At 37.4% G+C, this 23426-nt stretch overlaps 1 protein-coding gene and 1 pseudogene across 4 annotated transcripts; both read right to left on the reverse strand.

Annotated features, from left to right (window-relative positions):
- Positions 1-473: 473 nt before the first annotated feature.
- Positions 474-17933, reverse strand: LOC114321812 (protein JINGUBANG). Of its 4 annotated transcripts, none has more exons than XR_014348481.1 (3): positions 17591-17933; positions 10998-11753; positions 5805-10957 (listed from the first exon to the last, which is right to left on the reverse strand). XR_014348481.1 is itself a non-coding variant. In XM_082901702.1 (2 exons), exon 2 carries the CDS (start codon positions 2164-2166, stop codon positions 616-618), a length of 1551 nt encoding a protein of 516 aa, XP_082757828.1. In that variant the 5' UTR covers positions 2167-5706; positions 17591-17932; the 3' UTR covers positions 474-615. The 4 variants fall into 4 exon arrangements, 1 of the variants encoding a protein (XP_082757828.1); XR_014348482.1 differs by having other exon boundaries at positions 10072-10985; positions 11079-11753; XR_014348483.1 differs by having other exon boundaries at positions 10072-10957; positions 11051-11753.
- Positions 11760-14101, reverse strand: LOC114321813 (E3 ubiquitin-protein ligase ATL42 pseudogene; annotated as a pseudogene).
- Positions 17934-23426: the final 5493 nt, after the last annotated feature.

Below are 23426 nucleotides of genomic sequence, written 5' to 3' on the forward strand. Positions count from 1 at the left end.
TAGCTGCATCTTCTAGCCAAGGGACAACTATGAAAACTAGGCAAACTCAATGATTAAATTATTTCTTACCCGTCATATATATACACACACACAATATATATACATCGAATGTCTTTATTTGGGAAATGAGATATTTGAACTCTTGCTCTCTCAATGCTGTGTGAAAATTCCGGTTAATGTATGTGTGCTTGTGTGTAGACATCCATTTCAATATATTCATGATGGTCAATTCTAATGATAAATCACTCAAGCTCTATTTTGGAGATCTTAAGTTCAAATTATAATAATCTATTTCACCTGATATGTGAGGTTAATAATGGATCGTATGTATCCCAAGTGTTCCCTCCTTAGATAGTTCCAAATGACTTGGCCTAGATCAGTTCTCAATTAAAAAAGAAATAAAGAAACAAAAAAAAAAAAATCCATTTGTACATTATGATGAAAATTGAAATAGATAAGTTTTGAGTAACCCATTATTCAAATGATTATGTATATAGCATAGGGAGCATTTGAATACATATGATTACAAGTTTACCAATGGTAGGACAAATCTATATTGCTACCAATTCGGTGTGGACTCTACAATACATGCATTTATTTTTTTATTTTTTCAATCTAGTGAAAAGGATGACTACCTTGAATCTTCTTCTCTACCCATGAAGGAGACAACACAGGACTCATCTCATACTCCATGATCTTCATCTTCAAATCACTGTGGTCCATTCTGCCATCAGAGCAAATCTTCCTCTCATCAGGCAAAATCTTAATCCTCCAAACCTTAAATGTTTGATCCAAACTTGCACTGTACACCAATAACCCCATCACCACTTTCTCTATCTCCAAAGATGCAGCCAAACACCTCACTGGCCCTCTATGAGCATCCAACACGGCAAGACACTCATGGAAGCAACTGCCTTCCTCCCTCCTCCAAACCCTAATCGTCGTGTCCTCAGACCCACTAAAAATCAACTTCTCGATCGCCACCAAGCAAAGGACTGCGAAACGATGACCCTGTAAGAACCCTCCGTGGTTGAACCTACTGGATAACTTCTCTTTTTCCCAAAAATTTATGAACCCATCTGCGGATCCCGAGTAAAGAAAGCAAGAGGTGAGTGAGGTGCCTAATGCCAATGCATTGACCGGTGACGGTTGGAACTTGAGTGTCATGGTGAGAGTATGAGAGCTCTGTCCATATACTTTCCTCCAAATCCTCACTGAACCATCAGATGAACAAGTGAATACACACCCATCTTCTTGATTCACCACAATTGCATTGACATTGTCATCATGAGCCACAAATGAGTCCACAGCTCGACCGTCCGATATCCTCCAAACCTTGACTGTTTTGTCCCATGACCCGGTGTATAGAAGTCCCTCTGCATGGTAATAAGCCATGCAAGAGACACAGTCCTTGTGTTGGTTTCTATTAACCCTAGGAAACAATAGAAATGAGCTTTTTCTAGGTAGGGTTCGGACTTTTTTTGACCTAAAACTCTCTGAAGCAGTGATATTCCATACTCTAACCTTGTAGTCTTTGTGTGAAGTGAAGAGCATGTTTCCATAAGCTAACATGGCTCGGACATCACCGGAGCTTGCCTTGAGGCAGCCTCTCTCCATGCAGTCCGGCTGCCGCCAGATGTGGATGTGGCTGCTGGTGGAGCCGGTGAAGACGAGGCCACGGGAGGCGGCAATGGAGTAGATGTTGCCGTCATGGCGGTGGAGGGAAGCGATGCAGTGGTGGAGGAGGGAGGGGGAGGGGGTTTGGAGAGGGGAGAGAGTCCAGGGTGAGTCTGGGCTAGGTGGTGGCATGAGTGAGTACATTGAGGCAGTTGTTGAGGGTGTGGAAGGCCTTGTAGGGCTGAAATGGATGTCTTGTTCAGACATTTCTTGGAGGGTTTTGAAGGAGAGGTGAGTTGGTGATTGTATGGCTTTCCTCTCTTCATCTATGAAGCTGCATAGACTTCTCTCGCCATAGTGCTCCATGGTTGAGAGAGAAAGCGGGAGGGAGGAGGAGGAGGAAGAGGAGGAGTATGAGGAGTATGGGATATAGATATAAAAGATTAAATGAGTTATATTAATAAGCTTTGTGACTTGTGAGAGTATAGGATATAAATACAGTAAAAGAGTACAGGATAGCGACAAAGTAAAAATGTGTACAAAATTCATACCCAAAAATATACTAAATAAAATACCGTGTGAGGTTTTAATTCAACTCTTCTATAATAGAGTTCACATCTTGAATGAATGTGGATAACTATTAAATTTTCTAACAATTTTTTTTTGGGTACAGGTTTTGAGTCCTTAATATTACCCATATAAGCTAAAGGAGTTGTATTAACAAGCTTATTAATCATTATAATTTTTTTTTTTGTATGTGCGTAATCTATACAACGGTGCTCACCAAATAATAATTTCTTTTTTGACAAATTATTAAGCTATATTGCTAGAAGATATTGTTGACATTATATTAATGTACAAATCATGAACATAATAAGGGCTTATAGAAGTCGTGTTTTTGGCACCATATTTGAAGGCCCCAAGTCATGACAAGTATAAATTCAATAAATAAATAACAATAATAATATTATAATAATCAAATTTTTATATTATATTTGATTTCTCATGCAAGTTGTCAACTACATTAGAAATAGACGTAAGTGGAGGGACAAATTAAAAGTAATACTGATAATTTATATGATAAATCAAATATAATATATAAAAGTATATCATTATACCAATCATTTCAATCCAAAACGAGTGTGTTCATTTTCAAAACACACACACACACACACAAAGAGAATGAGAAAATGCACAAATAAATAGTAGGGATTTACAGCTAAGAACTTTTAATAATGTGATGAGATACCCTTCCAATTTGATGTTCCAAAATGAGTAAGTACTTTGAAAGATTAGGAAATGCTAAATAAAGTTTTTTTTTTTAATATTTTTTTATGAATTTATTTATATTAATAATATTTTTATGTTCAAGACTTCAACGTAGTACTTCAAGAATATGAGGGAGATTGAGGGCATTATAGATGATGCTTGGATCTTAGTATCTCAGAATCTGTCTCTTGTTTTTAATGCACTCTTAATCATTCATACGTTTTGTAGTGCGAAAAACAAGATATAAAAATCACGAGACATGATCGTACCACAAGGAGTATTAAGACAAATTTAATGGACTAGTAATTTAGGAACAAGAATACCATGCTGATTGAGAATATATTCTATTAAGAACAATTATATATCACCTGTTTATTTCAGGATTTTATATCGCCAATCTAATTTCTTAATAATTATCTTAAACAAGAGAACTATTCATAAATATCTATGTACGAGATATATACGTTGTGTTTGGTATAGTTCTAAAATCTTAATTCCAAAGTTATTTTTAACATATTGTTTAGTTTAAGTTTTCCAAAATTAATTCCAAGTCATATTTCAAAACTCATTTGAAAACCTACTTAACTATACAGTGAGTTTTTAAATTTTGAATGTTCAAAAGAGCGCTTTTGGTCTACCTGGTCGTCCTCCTAGACATCTCCCCAGATGTCCGGAATTTTTTTTTTCTTTTTTTTTTTTTTTTGGGTGCAAATGTCACCTGTTATTTGAAAAAAAAAAAAGAAAAAAAAGAAAGGAATTTGCTTTTGACTTTTTTAACAAAAATAATATATATTTTTTATATTTTAAATCAAAAATATTTTAAAAAAATAATTTGAACCAAATATATAATAAGGCCAAGTTTGTTTGAGCGAACTGAATTAGATTGAATTAGCATTCCCATGACTAATAGTCCTAAGACTACGAATCCCTTTAAATTGTATATCATATCCTATGTTTGGATTGCGATAGGATTATAAGGAAGAACTAATAGTCTAAACTTTAACTTAATCCTCCAATTTATATCTCACCCCTCTGTGGGATTGAATAGTATATCATATGTAGAATGGATTGTTAGTTTATACTCCAATTGTTTAACCAAATATCGGATTAATAATTTTATTGGACTATTAATCTAATCTCAAACTCATGTCCACCCAAACAAACATGACCTAAAAATTATCTTAAATCAGTAATTGAATATTTATTTTGAAAAAAAAATTATTTTCTTTGTAATATTTTTAATTCAAAAAATTGGTTAATGTTGTTTTTTGTTAATAATTAATTTTTTTAATTAAATTTAAAAAAAAAATTGGTTATGAATATTGATTAGAATTTCAATGGAATTTTGCGTAATGTATTTGGTTATGAGTTATAACAATTTGAATTAAGTTTTGAAAAACCACACAAATTTTCTTATTTCACATGTCACATCAAACATTCAAAACTCAATTCAACACTCAACTCAAAACTCAATTTAAAACTCATAACCAAACAAATTTTATACACTTAAATCATAATTTTCAAATTCACAAACTCAAAATACAAGTCTATTCTCAAATCATATTTAAAAAACTCCGCTATCATAATATTCCGCTATCATAATATTTCTCTATTTGATACTAAGGCTTGGTTTGGGATAAATAATACAAAAAGTCAAAAAGTCACTATCTTATTTAAGTCACATCATCTTATTTAAATCACATCACCTCTCTAACCCATTACATCAAACCCAATCCAAACCCAACCCATATAAGTCAATAAGTCAAAAAGTGCACTTTTTTAGAACATCCCAAACCAACCCTAATATTTTCAACATGGTGGGTAATTTAATTACGGGTGTAACTGAAAGATGCCTACATAGCTGTGACCATCATCTTATTAAGCGTGTAATTAATCTAGGGCATTAAGAGTTACCAACTTATATGGAGTTTCAGATGCCCACATGCACACATTGATTAATTTTTCAACTAAAATTTTTACATGTTTAATAATAATAATAATAATAATAATAATAATAATTTCAGCATTTGGGGGAGAGTACATTAATTACAGGTATAACTGAAAGATGCCTACATAGCTGTCAGTGACCATCATCTTTTTAAAAGTGTGTAATTAATCTAGGGCATTAAGAGGGACCAACATATATGGAGTTTCAGATGCCCACATGTACACATTGATTAATTTTTCATCCAAAATTTTTACATGTTTAAAAAAATAATAATAATAATAATAATTATAATAATTTCAGCATTTGGGAGAGAAAAAGTAGAACATGGTTGCAAATTAGAACCCTCCAAAGCCCAAAAACTAATTCATTTATATAGTTCCAAATATAAAAAAATTTCAACTGATATATCATAAATAATAGAAGATTTTTCTTCCCTAATATATGAATCTCAAGAAAATTGCTACATAAACTCAACTAGAAAATAAGTATATTTAAGTAGGATAGTTGGTATAAATCTGAGGTATATGTCAAGAAAGAGACCTAAAATTTAGGTTAATTATGCACCATGTATGAAGAACAATGAACCTGCTCTCAAATTTAGGACACAAAAATGGCTACTGTGATGATCAATTCTAGAAGGAAAGTGCAGTCTTTCATGCTTTCAATAATGGTCCCTCCTCAAAATAATAATAATAATAATAAAAAATATAAATAATAATGATAATAATGGCCTGCATTTACCAAATCTTTTGTGTTGGCACGCTCAAGAGAGTGTTTGTGATATGTGATTCTTTCTGCTGATGTGCTTGAATTGATTTGATAAATGCAACTGATGGGTAATTGCATGTATTCGGGATTTACATGTGGCCTTGCTATTAAAAAAAAAAAAATGAAGAGTTGCAACAAGAACAAACAACGAAACTCAAATAAAATAATTATTTCTCAATGAAACATCATTAATCATCAAGTAGTTCAGAAGCTTAGATTTGAATTTATTATAATAGAGCAATCTTAAAGCGAAACAATGAAAGGACAATCCATTGCTAATCAAGTTTAAAAAAATTAGAAAAATTATAAAAACGAATTTGAGTTAAGCATAAATTTGGATTATAAAGACTTAAAAGAAACATGTTAAAACAAACAACAACCAACACAAAAACTACTACACAAACTAATAGCAAAAACAACTTTCCTAGAACAGTAAAATTGCAAAAAATTAAGCCTTAAATGCTGTAATCTGTTTGAAAAGCATCTTAGATCATGGTAAACCAGTGAATTTTGATTGTTGTTGGGTTATTTCAAATCGAACATGAGTATTTCATACATAATCAGCCAATGTCGATCCAAACACTTTATCATTTTGTCATCTTATAATCCAAGTGACGTGTAAAAAATAAAAAATAAAAACATTCATATTTATTATAGATGTGTGGTGTGGGCATATGTACATTCTGTGTTGGTACATACACACATGTTATTTTCTGGTGAGGCTGTTTGGTGGCTAGGAAAAAAAAAGGAAGAAAAGGGCGTCACTGGTGTTGGCTATAGCAAAGCAATAACTATCAACTTGAACATCTGCTTATTATGGTTGGACACATTATGGAATCTCCATAACTGATGGTTGTTTGATATATATATTTCTATATCTAAGAAAAAAAAAACAAAGAAATGCAAACATAGCAGTTGGGCACATTCAATAAAGTTAGAACTAGATTTAATGGAACACTGCTACCTCCCTTGCTCCTTTAATGATAATTTATTATATTTTATCAATAACATATAATCTCATTTAAGGACTATTTAACTAGATTCATACTAATTTTTTATTGAAATCAAATCACTATTTTTAACCTTTTCACCAATTTTCAAGGCTTTTTTCATTCTAATCCTAATATTAAACAATGACCTAGGAATACTTGTCCGCATTTGTCTTTTTTATTATATTTTGCTTATCACATGTTATCATTATATTTGTAAGGGACATAAATCATGAGACCCATTAAATTAGTAAGCAACACGTGAAATGATAAACAAAATTTCATAAATTGCCTGACTCTGCTTTGTCTATTGATTCAACTTAAGACAAAGAAAGGGGAATAAAAGAAAAGAAAAAAAAGATAAGGGATTGTGTTCAAAGGTAGATTGCATATAAAGATTTGTTGAGCAATATAAATCAGTTTTGAAGTTTGGCATACCTAGAAGTATTAATAGTATAATTAAGACTTGGGTCAATTAATTATTAAATAATTTTCTACTTGAAGCTAAGCACCAAAAAACTCAAGAAATTTATATTTTTTGTTGTTATGTGTAGCCTCAATTATTTATGTAATATTTAAAGAGTTTGTATTTGGTACACCTCACACGCTGCCTTTGCGGAAGAAGCAACAGCCGTGTGTCGCACTAGCCCAACACTTGAACTAGTACACCTAGACCAAACCGGGACCTTGGAAATGTCAACCGAAGTGCACAACACTGACTTAAAAGCAAAATTCAAGCCAAATAAATTACAACAAAATGAAGTATTTGTTACAATCTAGAAGGCTATTACAATGCACAAATGGTTAATGTTGGGTTATGTTTAAGGCACATGTGGTCTAAAGTTTGGTTATGTGAATTACAGCTCTACTATTATTAATTCTTCTACTCGGTTCTTTTTATAATTATTTTAATTAAGTGTAGTAATTTTGTAGAAATTGACAATTTGTATCAATATCATTGGTAACAATATAAATAGCATAATCCATGGATGGGTAAGATTCTCAGAACTAGAACCATTTGGTTCCCGCTTGGAGCATTTTCAAAAAACTTGCTAGAACCAGCATTTGCAAGGAGGTATTTTTTGCTGCATATGTTTAGCTTTTTTTTTATTTTTTTTGATCAGCGCATATGTTTAGCTTTTAGTGCAGACCTTGTATTTTATCAAGTCAAAACACTTTGAAGAGAGTGCAAACAATGAAACACAAAACAAAAGTCCGATAATGACTACGATGAATAAGTTTGACATCTTTTGCATCAGGCAATATGATGGAAAATTTTGTGGGTTGTAGTGGGGGAGCCGGCTGAAAGCTGTCCTTATTGAGAAGATGATAAACTGTTAGAATTTACCACTCACCTACTACCTCCACTATCTTTCTCCACACCTACCACCTCCACTATACCACTCACCTACTACCTCCACTATTTTTCTCCACACCTACCACCTCCACTATCACACACTCCACTACCATCTTCTCCTCTATATATAGGAGTTGTAATATACAGAATATATCAATCTTGTAAGACATCAATCAAATATCAATCAATAATACATAATTTCTTACATGGTATCAGAGCAAGGTTGACAACCTAGTAATTCCGCTTCACCGGCGGGCGGCAGCCTCGCCTTGGCCGCCCGCCGGACCTCTACACATACCTTTCATCCGCTGCCACAAATCCCATAACTGAATCATCGGAATAGTCGCCGTCGTCCACAGCTTCACCGGCGAGTCGAGCTGACTCATTCAGCTCACCTCCGTCCTCTTCGCCACTTGCGCCATCGATCACCAAAGCCCACGTCTCTCTCTCTTCTCTAAAATCATGTTTCCGCAGGCAACTTGTCCGGCTGTTTCTCTCTCCTCCATGCACGGGGTTAGTCTTAGACTTGGACTACCCTTATCATCACATCCTAGCTTCAGCTCACCTTCCTCATCATCTGTTACGAGTTTTGGGGACAAAAAGAGGGGTTATGGGTTCGTTGTCTCGGCTTCAACGGAGACTAGTTTGGCGCAGACAGGTGTGATCTTCAAACCATTTGAAGAGGTCAAGAAAGAAGATTTCATAATCCCTATCTCCCGCCAGATTTCGCTTGCTCGCCAGAGGTACCACGATGAGTGCGAAGCTGCGATCAACGAACAGATCAATGTGGAATACAATGTGTCGTATGTTTATCGCGCCATGTACGCATACTTCGACAGGGACAATGTCGCTCTCAAGGGCCTTGCAAAATTTTTCAAGGAGTCAAGTGATGAAGAAAGAGAAATGGGAAGCCTCATCTTCATCCCAGCTCTCTTGCTGTCTGGACAAACCCATGTTTGTGCTCTCTCTCTCTCTCTATTTTTCTTTCCCAGAGATGCTCCATGTTGTATAATCAAAAGAATGGTCCATGAATTGTGCTGGTGGGCCCTACCACTAGAAAAGCAAATTATCATCATGATTTTGCTCCATGAAAATCGGCAGAGAGAGCACATGCATATGTGTGTTGCTTTTCTCTCTCCCATGTGACTCACCCACTGTAAAAGGTCACCCAATACACACATCCACCCACATGCATTTTTTGATGTCAATATTTTTTTTTTTTAATCAACTCCACTTCACTTTCTTTTATTTTAATATATCTCTATATATATATTTATGTTTATTTTTTTGCAAAGACCATCATTCTTTTTCCCACTACCAAATATTATATTAGCCTTCATAAATTTCACTGGCTTCACCACTTCATTTTATTTATTATGCTTATTCTTCTTTTCAAAAAAAAAAAAAAAAAAAAAAAAAAAAAAAAAATCCATTCACACCCACCTCGGTTTTCATTCCAGAAACTTGTCATTTTTTTTCATGCCGGGATCAACCCCGATCAGCATTTTACACAAAAAAAAAAAAAAAAAAAAAAAAAACACACAAAAAAAAAAAAACAACCACATCCACAGGCAGGATTTTTCTTCTCTACTCTGCCACAGGTCTCTTCTTCTTGCCTCCATCCTGGGCGGTCCTTGACGGTGCTGCCTCCGTGTTGCTTCCTAGACCACCAAGCAAGTTGCCTCCTCCCTGCTCCTCCACTCCGGCATATGGTGGACCTCCAAATCGGAACATCACGGTGGCCTTCCGCTTCAGTTCCTTATTTTCCGCCTTCAGCACACTTATCTCTGCTCGCGCATCCTTATACATGCGTTGGAGCAGAGCCAGTTGGGCGTTTAAATGCTGCACCTCATTTGTCCTACTCTGCAGCCGGTTCGACAAATTTGTGACCGCCGTCATGGTTTCCACGCATGACTTCAGAGTATACTGATTAGCCTCAATATCAGTTTGCATCGCCATTTTTTGCTCCACCGACCGCATCGGAAAGTTCAATGGAGCAAAACCAGAGGTGTTTGGTTGCGGTTCACTGGCCACCGCACCAGTTGTCTCTCTTGTTGACTCATTGAGGTCGGGAAAGAGAGTGAGCAGACTCCGGGACGATGAAGCCATTTTCTGGGCCACAGAGTATTACAGAGTATCTCTCTCAGAAATCTCTCTCAGACAACAGAGTGTTACGGACTATCTCTCTCAGCAAAACGAAGAAGAGTTTTTGTTTTTTCAGAGGTTTTTCGCAGCTTTTCTCTGCCTCAGCCTTAGCCTCTGTCTTATAGCCGAGGCAGCCACGCGCATCGCGCGCCTCTTGCCACCAGCCGACAAACGGGCACGCAAGCCAAGGCGCCCACGTGCCTCGCCATCATGTCCGGCACACCTTTTGATGAATTGGGCACGCCTTTTGATGGCACGCCTTTTTATGGATTGGGCACGCCTTTTGATGGCACGCCTTTTGAAAAATTGAGCGCACCTTTTGAGGATGCGATTTTTTATGGGTCCGACAAGACTCTGTAAACTGTCCCGACATTGATTCCGGTTAGCTCCTTTATGGGTCCGACAAGACTCTGTAAACTGTCCCGACATAGATTCCGGTTAGTTTCTACAAGGGTCCGACAAGACTCTGTAAACTGTCCCGACATTGATTCCGGTTAGTTTCTACAAGGGTCCAGCAAGACTCCGTAAACTGTCACAACATTGTCTTCTACAACGGTCCGACATGACCCCATAAACTGTCTTCTACAACGGTCCGACATGACCCCATAAACTGTCTTCTACAAACGGTCCGACATGACCCCATAAACTGTCTTCTACATCGGTCTGACACCACCATACAGTGTCCTCTACAACGTTATGACACCCCATACAGTGTCTTCACCAACGGTCTGACACGACCATACAGTGTCTCCTATCTTTTTTTATTTTTATGTATTTTCTTGTTTTGCTCCTCTCTCCAAACTCAAGTTGGTTAGTTTCTATCCTCCTTGAGTTTGCGGGGGGCTGTTAGAATTTACCACTCACCTACTACCTCCACTATCTTTCTCCACACCTTACCACTCACCTACTACCTCCACTATCTTTCTCCACACCTACCACCTCCACTATACCACTCACCTACTACCTCCACTATTTTTCTCCACACCTACCACCTCCACTATCACACACTCCACTACCATCTTCTCCTCTATATATAGGAGTTGTAATATACAGAATATATCAATCTTGTAAGACATCAATCAAATATCAATCAATAATACATAATTTCTTACATAAACACACCGCAAGTGGGAGAGGAAAAGGCCAAGATAGCCTTATGAGATAGAGAGGATGATAGTAAGGAGCTTTATATGCCAGAAGAGCAAGGATACACACCATAACAATTGAGGTATCACATGTCTTGGTCAAGCTCCCCCCATCTCTCTAAACTTGGTCCAAGCATGCTTCACTCCAGAGGGGGGCTTAGCAAATGCCCAAACGAAACATTGAATTCTAGCTTCCGCTAGTGGTCCCGAGTGGGGTAACTAGGCCTTGCTCCTAGCCTAACTAACATGAGCAAAACATTTTAGTCTTGGAGGCCAAAGCGTGTTCAGTGGGGCTACTGGTGATTGGGTTCTGGAATTGGGCAAGCGAGCAATCCGGGAGTGGTATACTAGGCTTGGCTAGAGGAAACTAGGTGCTGAGACACAACACAAGTGGGCCACATATGTGTTGTTATGTAATGTGGACACGTGGTGCCAAAGTCCTGGAGGTGCAGCCACCCAAGAAATGTCGTGGCTACATTGTGGCAACACCACGTGGCAAGGCTGGACTCTTGTACCTACAATTTGTAACAAGGCAAAGCCATTTCACTATAATTTATATATATGAAGATCATTTCCTGTAACAGCTGTGATCTCAAAAGCACATTTTGAATCATGAAATTGTAAAAGCATAACCAATCAATTGTAGAGCTTCAACAACAAAAAACATTCAGAAAAACTGGAAAAACTTCCATCAAATTCACACATATGATGGTCGTCTTTCACTCTCTGATCCCTCTAAACTTCTCTCTCTCCCTGCAAACCATTGAACTGTTCGCCTCGCTATTGGCAGCCAAATCGCCCTCATTCTCTCTGAACTCTCAGATTCCCCACTCCTATTCCTTACACTGAACTCTCTGAACCTTGAAAAGTTTGTAGTCTCCGACATTGATCTCTTCTCACCTCGACTCAATAGTCTTGAAATTGTACTTTGGTTTCCTTCACTGTTAGAAGCAGAAGGAAAACTTGAACTTGAAAATGCAAATGAATTACTAATACTATTATTCATTTTACCAAACTTAGACTCATACAACCTCTTCATCTCCAAGTCCTCCTTAATCTTCATGACATGTTCATTCATGGAAAACGCATGATTGAATCTAGTACTAGTCAGATTATTCAAAGGAGAGAATCTCTCACTGGACATGATACTAATCATCTCGGAATTCAAGAATGTCAAGTCTGAGGAGTTGAGATCGCTCCACCGCCTCTTGTAAACAATGTCATAAATAATGATCTTGTGCTCAAACTTATGGAAGAGTTTTTGAATGTTACCTTCTTGACCAAAAGATCTTTCTTGGGTCTTTCAAATTTTCGAAAACTGCTTCCCAGGTCGAATCTTGATGATGATCTTTGAACAAATAACTCAAGATTTGGATCCTCTAATAGATTTGAAGGATTTCCGGTGTATCTAAGACTATTTGTGTATGTGCAATTCATGAGCTCCACTTCATCAAACTTATACCGGCAAAGAGGACAGCTAGAGTGGCTTTCTAACCAGTTATCAATGCAATTCATGTGAAAAGCATGCCCGCACTTTGGCAACAACCGAAGAACTTCGGTATCCTCAAATTCTGATAAACAGACTACACACTCTAGGCCTTGTTTTGATCCCTCAAGCGAAGAAAACCGAAAAAATGGGAGTGATTCAATAACTGCTTTATCAATCCCAGAAAATCTAGACCTTGATCCGATCACAAGTTCACCAAGGTTGCTGTGAGGTGTAGGCAAGGCATGGCTGTGTGGCAGCACTTTGAATAGACAACTATATGGAGAAAATAATTGAGACGATGCTACAGATGATTGCAACGCACAATTGGTGTACCTTGGGGACATGGGGATTGGTGGACCCGTATTGGGTTTCAACATGGAAGAACAAGACAAGAATTGCGACGAACAATCGTAAATGATTCATGGATAGGTGAACACACCTATTGTCATCCATGATCTTGGAAATCTTGTTTGTGTGTAATATTGTCAATGAGATGAAGTTCATGTTGAAGGTCTTGCTATGGATGGCAAGTTTTTATATGTCTAAAGAGCCTAGTAATGCATGTCTGATTTCCTTGTTTCTTCTTTAATTAATTGGCAATGTCATATTCAAGTGTTTTGGTAAAAAAAAACTGCTTGGAAGATGGATCCAAATTGATAAGTCCTGCGAGAAAGCAAATTTTATTTAGTAATCTTACCACAATTCAAAAGTTGTATTGGAGTTGGACTTGAGCGTTCTACATCAACAAGGTTTGCAAGACTACACAATGTTGATTACAAATCTTTCAAACATTAGAGTACAAGCCTTTTTATGCAACAAAGAACACATTGGGAATTCTGGAAAAAGAACCACGCTCGAATGGGCTCATAGCGCTAGAGCAAGGCTACTCCAAAATGTTTCATTTTGTTCGCGCTCAAGCGAGATGGTTTGGGTTCGAGCAGGAGACACCGATTTTGTGATATATAAGTTGGTTTATTGATTGTAAACACCTCAAATTGGTCTCTAAGACCTCCAAAGGCTCTCGCACTATAAATATAAGTTGTATATCTCATATTAGTTGGTTGTTGAAATACAAACTAAGTTTTGGTGAGAGATTAAGTGATAAACCATGGTAGCTCTTTGAGTATTCGTTCTTTGTTATATTGAAAATTATTGCTTGTGCTGTGGGATTGCCCATGGACGTAAGCTTATGCCGAAGGAAGTAAGCTTACGCCGAACCACGTAAATCTCGGTATCCTATGAAGCACGGACACGGACACGCGACACGACACGGACACGACACGGACACGCCGACACGCAAATTTTCAAAAAATGGGGGACACGACACGCTGGGGACACGTTCAATATATATAATTAATTTTATTTATTATATGTCACAAAATTAGTAAAAAATAATTAAAAAAATATTGAAATAACATAAAATTGCATTCCATCAATACATAACATGTCATTTGAAGCTACCAACCATCATTTGTTACAAAATGCATGAAAATCAAATCACAAAATATAAAATTATCCAATGTACCCATAACTATCATCTATTACAAAATCCATAAATATCAGAAAATGTGAATTTAAGTAGAGGAAACTATTACAACATCTTCACCACCACCTCCATCTTCTCCTTCATCTGTAAATAGGACCGCCTCCATAGCCGGTTCATCAAGTGAGAGGTTAGCTATCCCAAGCATTCCAATATCATCAAGTGAGTCAAAATTATCTCCAGCAATGTCCCACATTTTTGTCTCTCCTTGCAAGTATTGGGAGCTCCTCCTTGATAAAAGACGAAGATTGCTATGAATGAACACCAAGTCCTCCGCTCTTTGAGGAACCATTTTGTTCCTTCTCACTGAGTGAATAAAGGAGTAAGTACTCCAATTTCTCTCACAACAAGATGAAGAGGCGGGTTGCACAAGTAATCTCAAAGCTAGTTTTTGAAGAGATGGTGCATATGCACCATATGCACACCACCAAGTATAAGGGTCCATGTGCCACCTATTATGAATAGAATCATACTCCGAGAATGCTTCAACATAACCCGAAAATTTTCCAAACTCAGTTATCACCTTGGTTCGCTCTGTGATATCTTCAAAATACCTCTTAAAACACTTGTTCCTCTCACGTGTCACCTCTTCATCCCTATGTGGAGGAACTCTATTTTGATCCTCATGGAGCCACTCATCACTATAATATCTACAATACAAAATAGGAAAAAATAATTATTTCAAGAAAGACTAGATAAGTCCATTAAAATGAAATATCTAAAACAAATTTAAATGTGAAAGTTTTTAATTCTTAATTCAGCAGCATCATTCTCATTTTGCAATTGTGAAAGTTTTTGACTTGTAATTTTCTTACAACCACCAATTCCCTTTCCTGGAAGTTTTAATAGATGTGCCCTTGCTCTTGTATATGAACCTTTGAAAGTATTATTACAAAAATTACATTGTAATTGGCAATTTCCTCCTCCTTCCCCAGGTTTTGCTAATTTAGTTACATACTTCCACAATGGTTTGTTCTCATCAAAATAATCATCAGGTACATCATTAGAACTACCATCCGCAGTAGCCATTGTTTCAGAATTACAAATTTGTTCCTATAATAAAATTAATAAACACACATTATTATTAAAATTAACAAAACTAATAATATATATATATATATATATTAACAAAACTATTTCAGAATATATATATATTAAATACTGAAAAAAGACTTATTAACAAAACTAATAAATACTGAAATAAATACTAATAAAATATATATATATATATATTACATATTAACAAAACTAATTAATATATATATATATATATATTCTGAAATAAATACTGAAAAAAAAACTTATTAACAAAAATTAATTAATAAATATATATATATATATATTCTGAAATAATAGAGGGAAAAAAAATATAAAAAGAAAATAGAAAAAAAAAAAGAGAGAGACCGAAGTCGAAGATGGACGAAGACAAGACAGAGAGAGAGAGAGAGAGAGAGAGGAGACCTCGACAGACACAGAGAGAGAGAGACATCGACTGGCGAAGACCAGAAGAAGAAGGAAGAAGACCGAAGCTGAGGAAGGAAGAAGATGTACCTTACGAGCGAGGAGCGACGGTCGAGGAGCGACGGCCGAGGAGCGACGAGCAGCGACGAGCGATGACGAGCAACGGACGAGCCCAGGTTCAGGTTCTCTTTCTCTTTCTCCTCTGTTTCTTCGCCTTCTCTCTTTCTCTTTTTGTTTTGTACTAAGCTCTTACATCGATTAGGGCTTTTGATCGATTTAGGGCAACCAGAATTTTTTTTGCTTTTTTACAGATTGACCCCAAAAATATTTTGTAAATTCTGAAATTGACCCAAAAAATGTTTTGTAAATTCTGAAATTGGCCCCATGCGTGTCCGAAAGTGTCCATAACGTGTCCTGGACGTGTCCGGCTTCAGAAAAAATAAAAAAAAATTGGACACTCTCTAGTGCGTGTCCACCGCGTGTCCGTGTCCGACACGTGTCCGACACTGGTACGGAACCCTCGGAGAGGTGTCCGTGCTTCATAGTCGGTATCTAGTTTGATTTTCTCTCTATTCTCTATATCGAATTGCGATTATTCTAGTTGATCAAAAAAAAAGATTATTGATTATTCTATTTCTTATTCTCAATATTCATTACCATTATCAACCTTAGTGTGGTTAAATTTTCTAGAGACTCGCTACACAACACCAACATGTTGCTACAAACAAATAAATTATAGAAAAAAGTCACAGAATAGATATGTGGATGTGGGGCCCACACCTACCTTTATATATGTTCTGTGACTTTCTGTGTCACAACACGTTCTCATTCCTAATTGGCAAGGTTTTGGCGTTGAGGGCCATGTTGCATTTCATATTTACCATTGTTTCTTGAAACTCTGTTCTTGAGATTCATGGCCTTTCTATATGTTTGTAAATTGTATTTTACAGTTTTATAGGTCTAATTGACATACCCATTTGAATGTCTTGTTTAGAGGATGACTCTTATTTGAATCTCTTTGCATGTCTTAATCAGAAATACTAATAATAATATAAACCCAACAACAACGACAACGACAACGACAACGACAACAACAATAATAATAATAATGAAAAATGGGTAGGTTGGAAAACAACTAAAGCTATGTCTCCATGTCCAAATGGACACCTCAGGCTGTCTATGTCTCAAATATTTAAGCTATAAAATGGAAAAGGCCATAACAGAGTAAGTTTAAAAACAACTAGAGCTATCTCCCAAATTTTTTTTTCCCCAAACCCATCAAGCAGCGAGGAAATAGATTCCGGTAACTAATTGCTAATTAAAGTCCAAACAAAACTGCGCTAATTTTATAATCATAGTATATTTTTTGTGTTTATTTTGATGAAAATGTTATTTACCAAATAAAAAAGTAAATTTTAGGTGTGAAGTGAAATATTTTCCAAAGCTAGCTAGCTAGCTATAACATATGACCAATTTTTATTACCATTTCATATTCTTTCAAACACAAAACCAATCACAAACATCAAATTAAGGACCTAGGAGAAATATAACGGTAATAAAAAAAAAAAAAACATTCCAGCAAGCTCAGGAATCAAGATTTGCAAATTCTCAAAAAAGGGGGCTAATTGAGATACCCTCACAGTCTTGGCAAAAAACCCATATCAACAATGCACATGGATTATGTTTATCAAGAGCATTTAGATACTACCACAGAACAGGAATTAGGCAAATTAGGCAAGATTGTGGTGGTGTAAATAGGAATGTATTTCCTTTTTCAATCGTAGATTTAAGGCTATATAAACTGATGAATTGTTTGTAAATAATACAAGTTGAATATACAAGTTTATTCAGAAACTTACATGGTATCAGAGCAACACGATCGTTGATCTCGTGGTGGCTAGGGTATCGCACAATCTGGTCTCTCCGTCTGGCTCTTCATCTCGCTTGTCGTCGCCGACTCCCGTCTCTCTTTCGTTTTTGGCTCACGACGTTTCTCTCTCTGACGCGAAGGCCTGTTGCTTACGACCTCTGCCTCTTCTGGTTCGCTAGGTTCACGAAGGCCTCTCTCTCTCTCTCTCGAACCTCTGTCTGACGCGAAGGTCGTTTTCGGTTTGTGTTTGGTTTGGTTTGTCGCTCGACCTCGAAGCTCTTCCTCAGTCTCTGTTCTCTGCCCTAGCTCGACTTCTGATTCACACAGCATTGACCTTGTTAGGTTATTCTTAGTTTATTACAACTTGACCCCTCAGTTTTTTGGTTATTAGACTTGCACTTTTAGTTTGGCTATTTTGCTCTATTTTGGGTTATTACATTTGAACCCCTCTGTTTTTTGATTATTATTATGATGTCTTTGGCCTTGGGTGAGTGTGCCTTCTACCATCAGATGGGCCAATGGAAGTATCACTGTCCTAAGAAGGGATGCTTGTCTGGCTCGTCTTTTCAGCAGTCTCGGACTCAGTTTTACTCTTATTCTTCGAGTAATTTTCAGGCTCTCGCTGGTTCTATTGCATCTGCTCTAACTCTTGATCTTGACTTGGCTTCATTGAGTGCTCAGATTAGTCAACTTCAGCATATACTGTCTACCTCCCAGTCATTCTCGTCTACCTGCATTGTTTCCCCTCTTTATTCAGGTTTGCTTGGGAATTCTTCAGGTATCTCTTCGTCTGTCTGGATTTTTGACTCTGGTATCTCTCATCATATGACTCATCATTTCTTCTTACTTCAAAATTGTATTCTCAATCCCTTTCCTATTACTGTTAATGCTGCTAATTGGTTTGGTATGCCTGTTATATCTGTTGGGTCTGTCTTATCATCTACTATGTCTGCTGTCTCTATTCCATCTGTCTTTTATGTTCCTCATTTATCTGTCAGTTTATTATCTATCAGTTAGCTTGATGTCTCTGGTTTTGATATTATCTTTTCTTCTTCTATCTGTTCTGTACAGGATCAGATATCTAAGCAGCAGATTGAGACTGGCTGTAAAGTTGAAGAGCACTATGTGATGGAGAGCTTGCATCTGTCAATAACAACTTCTCAAACTTCTTTTTTCTCTTTTCAGTTAGATTCTCTGTCTAATCCTTTCTACTTGTGGCATTCTAGATTAGGGCATTTGTTTACTGGTTTAGCTCAGTCAGGTATATTGGGTAAAGTTTCTCCTAGTAAACTTACTGAATGTTGGGAGTGTAAGCTTACCAAAATGACAGCCTTTCTATATCTGATACACAGTTTTCTTTAGTTCATAGTAATGTTTTGGGTCCTTCTCCTGTTCTCACCAAAGGGGGTTCTGCATACTATGTGTCATTTGTTGATGACTGCATCCGTTACACTTGGGTTTATCTTATGACTCATAAGTCCGATTTCTATCAAATATACCGTACTTTTCGATCTATGATTACTACTTAGTTTGGGTCTACAATTAAAGTGTTACGGTCTAACTTGGGTGAAGAATATTTTAAAAATGAGTTCTGTGAGTATTTGGCCAATTTAGGTACTATCCACTAAACTTCTTGTACAGATACACCTACCCACAATGATCGAGCAGAACGTAAACACCGTCATCTCATTGAGACAGTTAGGTCTCTTCTTATCTCTGCCTTAGTTTTGGCTCCATTTTGAGGGGGAGGCAATTCTTACTGCTACTTTTCTTCTCAACCGCATGCCTACTTTCCTTCTTTCTGGTCAACCTCCTTATGAGGCTTTATTCTCTCAAATTCCTAATTACTCCCTCCTTTGTGTGTTTGGGTCTGCCTGTTTTGTTCTTCTTCCCCGCAAAGATAGGACTAAACTTAGTGCCCAGTCTGTCCTCTGTGTCTTTTTGGGTTATAGTTCTAAACAGAAAGGCTATCAGCGTTACGACTTTTGTTTTCTGTCGTCTTTGTGTCTCCTGTCATGTTTCTTTTCTCGAACTTTTACTTTACTTTCAGCTTTCTCCTCTCACCGCCCCAGTTTCCAAAGAGGATTTGGTTCATGTTGACCCGTTTCCTTCTGAGGTCCCGTCTGATGAGTACATTTATACAGTTCCTCTTGAGCTTGTTCCATCTTCTCCTCCTACTTCACCTCTGGCTGCTTCTCCTCTTTCAGTTTCTTTTCCTCATCCGTTGTTAGTTTATTCTAGTCGTAAGGCTTCTCCTCCGCTGGTTGTCTCTACCTTTGCTGCTGATCCTCCTGCTTCTGACGACTCTGATCCTACTGCACACTGATATCTTACTCGAGCGCGTCATCCTCCAAACAGGTTGGGTTGGTCTAATACATGTTTTTTTACTTCCTATCGTATTTTTTTGTTTGACATTTACTCTTTTTCAGAACTTTAGTCTTACAAGGAGGCCTGTCAAGATCCTCATTAGGTTCAAGCTATGGAGGATAAGTTGTCTGCTTTACATAAAACCAGTACTTGAGAGTTGGTTCCTTTGCTTACTGGTACTAATCTAGTTGGTTGCAAATGGGTCTACAAAATCAAGACTTATTCTGATGGTTCTCTTGAGCGCTACAAAGCTTGTTTGGTAGCCAAAGGTTTCTCACAGGAGTGTGGTATTGATTATGAAGAGACATTTGCCCCTGTTACCAAGATGACTATTGTCCGTACCTTGATTTCTGTTGCTGCTAGTAGACGTGCCCGAACGCCACGGCCCTCCGTGCACGAAATTGGCGCGAAAATCCGTTTTGTTCATTGGACTTACTACTACAGTTCGGATTCATGTCATGGTTCTGAATCTAATCTCGCAAAGTGCAATGCAAGACCGATAAATCACCAAAGAGTCCAAATCCGGCAAATCGTTTTGGAAAACTGATTTTTATAAAAAAGTGCCAAATATGGACTGCTTTGCCAGATACATAGTCGTCACTTAAATATTGTCCGTCATCACCAAAGTTGCCTCGGCTCGGGAACTTGGGTACGAGAGGGGAAGGTCATGCAATGAGCACCCCCGCTTGCCCAATTAAAGATCGGCATGTACTAAGCATGATATTTCGTTTTTGAAAACACATGTGCTCTTATTCCGATTAATTAGCTAATCTTACTACGTGATGCGCACAGCAAATAAGTATAGACTAGATCGCCTAATTTGGAACAAAACATTGCATATTTGTTTGAAAATGGTTTGAAGTTTGCTACTCGCAAGAAGGCTAAATCAGGGATTTGATGAATTGTTCCAATTCAAGTAATCCAACCTTTACCCACAGGCATTCAGGTAGTTATATCATTTAAGCAAATAGCCTCATGGTAAGCATGCTATCATGTCAATCAATAACACACATGCAGTGTGCTAAAGCGTAAACACTCACAGTGTACTCCGAGCCAAAACAGAGAACTAGTTAAAAGTCATGCATGACCCTAGTTCATGTTAAGATAGCTAATGCAACGCATGCGAGAATTTAACTAAAATAGGCTCGGCTATTCTAAAATGGCATGTGAAATGCAACAATTGATACATGTATTCAACTTGGTATTGAAATACAATGCATTTAGTATAATGCGCCGAGCCCGGTGCATGCAAGATAAATGAATGGATGCATACATGCAAACATAAAGATACTAATCAAAACATGCCCTAAAACTAACCACCGTAAGCGGTTAAGTAAAGGGGAGAAAGACTTGGGGTTAGAAGACATTCACACACACACACACACACACACTTATTACAAAATTCGCCCTCACGACGGAGGGTCCAAATAAATAATACAAACCAACTAATTAACTAACTAACAAGCTAATTAATTATTACACAACCAAATTGAATAATAAGCAAATCTACTTACTAATTATTATAACACTTAATTAATTAACAAATTAACTAATTGAATTACAAATTGAAGCTAACTAATAAGTAAGCATTAGACTAAGCTGCTCTAGCTTTGCTCGAAGAAGTAGAAGATGCATGCTCAGTTTCTGCCCCAAAAAGCTCTCTGGTTTGCTCTCAAGAGGCTCTGTTTGCAGGGTGTCTTCCAGTGCTTGCTGCTGAAACTTACCAAAACAGTGCTGAGGAGTGCACCATTGGCCTGCCGGCCATGACGAGCTTCTGCCGACCCCCCTACCGACTAAGAGCAGGTACTGCCGGCCAAGAATGAAGGACTACCGGCCAACAACAAAAGGGTGTCGGCCATTGGTGTGCTGTAACACCAAGCTGCAGCAGAGCACAAAATAGAGAAAATTGAGGGTCTCCCAAGGATATGTATGCACTATGCCACTCCATATCACCTCAAAATATCAAGGGAAAGGCATAATCGGATCCAAGACCATCAATCACGCATCTCGATATATGATGGCCAAAGATCCAACATGTGCAAATTCAATGTAAAATGAATGCACAAATAAACATATAAAGCCTAGAACTCTATCATACATCGCCAAGAGCTTCGGCGACCGAGAATCGAGGCACGTTTCATCACTTGAAGTATGAAACGTCCCTCATTTCTCGTGCTTGAATTAATACTTAATCCAAACAACAATACAACACAAGCACGCCAAACATGCAATATGACTTAAGCATGCAAACATGCAATTACATGGCATACTTAATGCTGTGAATTACATGGCATGCACAATGCGATGTAAGATAAGCATACTCAATGCTTAATGGCCTGCATATTCAATGCAAAGCAACTTAAGATTCTAAATATAATGTAATGCATGCATGCACAATGCAATGAAACAAGGGCAGCTTATCAATGCTATGGACATGCATACTCAATGCAAAGCAAAATAAGCATACAAGCAACATGCAAGTGAACATGCCAAATGGACTTAAACCAAAAGGGGTAGACCTCAGTCATGCCCAAATTGGTGGCCATTAGTGCTAAAATGATGATACGAAAAGCACGAAAAAGGCAAGACAAGCATGCATGCCAACTGGCTCAAGGATTAAGGCACAAAGATGCAACTCTTAAGCACACTTAAAGAGTGACAAGCATGGATATGTGTCAGCACCATAAACTCTGAAATCATGTATGGAGTGATGCTAAATCAACCAAACAAAGCAAGTATAGCATATTAAGAGGCTTAAAGCTCAAGGTTAGCAAAGGGACTTACACCATAGCCATGCCAAACAAGCCTCAAAGGGCCAAGGGCAACCAAAACAGTCCCAAAGCAGGTCAAGACAAGACCAAAGACATGCTAGAACCTAACCAACACAAGCTAGAACAAAAGTCCAAAAAGCATGAGGCATGTAAGGCTTAACAAGGGAGATTACACTACACCTATTTCGACCCAACATGGCATGACTTGGACAACATAAAACAGAGTTACATCATGATACAACAAGACTAAAAATGCACTGATATGATGGCCCAAAGGCCTAGGCATGATGGCATGCACAAAGATTCACTTTTGAGGCATAAAGAGCCAAACCTCCAAGGCATTAAAAGAGTGACAAGCACAAGTGTATGGCCATGAAATATGCACTGATATAACATTTAAAATGATGCCAAAGCATGCAAACATCACAAGTGTAGCATGATAGGGGCCTCAAAACTCAAGACTAGTCAAAGCATTTGCACCATAGCTATACAAAACATGAGTCATATGACCATGGCAGTCCAAAACAATCTTAGAACAGCCCAAAATATGGATAAAATCATGCTGGAGTATAGCCAAAATATGCTAGCATGATGAGCCAAAACATAATGCATACAAAGCTAGTAAGCAAGATTTATACTACAAGTATATAGAGCATGCAAGAGGCTATCAAGCCAACCCAACCCAAC

Source organism: Camellia sinensis, chromosome 13 (genome assembly GCF_055761805.1).
Source record: "Camellia sinensis isolate YWXY chromosome 13, ASM5576180v1, whole genome shotgun sequence".
Classification (NCBI taxonomy): Eukaryota; Viridiplantae; Streptophyta; class Magnoliopsida; order Ericales; family Theaceae; genus Camellia; species Camellia sinensis.